Source organism: Fragaria vesca, linkage group LG2 (assembly GCF_000184155.1).
Source record: "Fragaria vesca subsp. vesca linkage group LG2, FraVesHawaii_1.0, whole genome shotgun sequence".
NCBI lineage: Eukaryota > Viridiplantae > Streptophyta > Magnoliopsida > Rosales > Rosaceae > Fragaria > Fragaria vesca.
In genome coordinates this window covers 6075954-6078276 of record NC_020492.1, presented here as the reverse complement: position 1 = coordinate 6078276, position 2323 = coordinate 6075954, and the positions used below count along the sequence as shown (strand labels likewise).

The 2323-nt window shown below is 37.6% G+C and overlaps 1 protein-coding gene across 1 annotated transcript in view; it reads left to right on the top strand.

Annotated features, from left to right (window-relative positions):
• LOC101299741 (ethylene-responsive transcription factor ERF098-like) overlaps positions 1–844 on the top strand; it is a 5771-nt gene extending 4927 nt beyond the window's left edge. The window contains exon 2 of the mRNA XM_004292161.1: positions 640–844. Within this exon, the coding sequence (XP_004292209.1) occupies positions 640–844 (205 nt within the window). The remainder of the gene's footprint in view (positions 1–639) is intronic.
• The last annotated feature ends 1479 nt before the right edge of the window (positions 845–2323 follow it).

The following is a 2323-nucleotide window of genomic DNA, read 5'->3' as shown; positions in this document are numbered from 1 at the left end:
CCCAGTCTGCAGAGTTCGGGTTGGATCTAGTAGGAGACGAGGCATAGTCACCCGCATTTCTGCCAGTTTTCGCCAGTAGGTTACCCGTTCAACCTACTCGTGTTTTCTTGCTTCCGCTTGTGTTTAGTAGCTCTGAATACTTTAGAATTTTTGTATATTATGTGATGTTCAGAAGTGTTAAATTAAGAGTGTAATATGAAATTTTCGAGTTAGGGTTGTCCATCTGCAAGGGAGATTTTCTTAATCTTTTCAGTAAATTTTCCTTGGAGGTGGTCCCCACACGACTTACTCTGGGTTTCAGGGTGAAATTCGGGTGGGACGTGTCATCTTGTCAGTTCCTTCTTTTCTCTATGTGAAGATAAAGTCAGCTATGTTTTGCTGAATTGCTGTGTTGTAAGTTTTTTTTGTCATTGCAGAACGATATGAGACAGAAGATCCTAACAATGCTAAGTGAACAACAGCCGGACACTCCAGAGGATGAGCTCCTTCAATAAGTAGACCTCCAATCTCAGCTTGACGCATTTGAGAAGGTCCGTTGGGGGGACCGGGGGGGGGGGGGGGGGGGGGGGTTAAGGGGCTTGGGAGAGTTAAAATTGAGGGCAAGGAAAGAGCAATAAGGCGTTCTCGTCCCAATGATAGAGTTCTTGAGGAGGTTTGGGAGCACGCCCGACAAGCCCCAGAGGAGGCACGACATGCTCAAGAGGAGGCACAAGCAGCCCGAGAGCAGGCCAGAGTAGCGCAGGAGAAGATCCTTGATTATGAGCGCCGTATACAAATGTTGAAGAAGTATGTGCAGTCGCAGCCGAGCGGACAAGAAGGCCAACAGCTTGAGGTTGATGGTTAAAGCTAGCTAGGTCCATACATGGCTTTTTGTTTTTGTGGAACCCTTGATATTTGCCTCTTCTTTTGTTAAACATTGTCTATATAGGACTATAAGAGGCTAGGGTATTAGGGAGGGTTTAAACTATGAACTTTGAACTTGCTCTTTTATTTGTGTATATATATCTCCTGGAAGTTTAGTATTTTTTGAGTTTGAACTTCTTTTGTTTTGATTTTGATTTGCACAACAGGTTTTTAAGTTTGAGTATGAACTTGAAAATATGCACACATAATTACTGTGTGCATATCAATGATATAATTAGATTTTTTAATAATATATAATTATAATTTAAAAACATATATATAAAATGTTGAATTAAGTCTTATGCGGCAAAAAATGAGAAACCGTCGCAGGGGTTGGATCCTCGCCTTAAACATAGCGACGATTAATAAATGGTCGCGTAAAAGGAAACTAAGGCGACTATAATTTCCTTTCGTCACCAATTGTTGGCGACAATAATTTCGACGCCTAAATATGTCAGTGTTTCTCACCTTAGACTTATGCGACGATGATTAAATAGTCGTCTAAGTATCTATTTAGGCGACCATTATTTTGTATTCGTCGCCTAAGTTCTTACGGGTCCATGCTAATACGATGACTGTTAGGTGACGAACCTTTTGTCGCCTGAGAACTTAAGCGACGAAAATGAGCATTTAGGCGACGAAACCTGTTTGTCACCTAAGTCCTTTATTTTAGTAGTGATTGATAATATTTTGCTGATGAGAAATTTTATTAACACACATCTATTTTCTTAATACACATCCTTTAAATATTTTTTGGATTTTCCCCCCCTCATAATGCCTTTTTTAGCCGTTTTAGTATCCAAGCTAGCTCCATTTCTTAATTGACTGTGTGTGTATGTGTGCAAGACTGTGTTTTATACTATTATTTGATTTTTGATGTATATATGTACTCAGTTTTTTTTTCTCGATTAAGTATATATGTACTTAGTTACTAGCTAGGTACTAGCATTAATCTATTTTAATGTGGCCTACTACGGTGTCTATTATGCACTAGTAGTAAGCGCGCTTGAATAAGTGAGTTTGATACGTACTGTTGAATGATGAGTCTAATCTATGTATCATTATGACTAGGTCGCAAACTTTTTATCTAGCCATAGTCGGTAAAGGAATGATATGTAATGCTTTTCTCTGGCTTGGGAATTATTAATAGCTAGCCTTATTAATATATCATTTTGATATTTTTTTTAAAAAATTTACTAGCATTAACAAATCGGTTCTTAATAAACTAAATGACATCACCATGATGAACTGATGATCGCTAAATGATAAGAAGGGTATGTGTATGAAATGAGAACAAGTGTATAAAAGTTGAATCTTTTGGGTAAGGATATTGCAAGGACAAAAACTTTTCATGGTCCTTTTTTAAAAATCCTACGGCCATGAATATATATATATATATATATATATATATATATATATA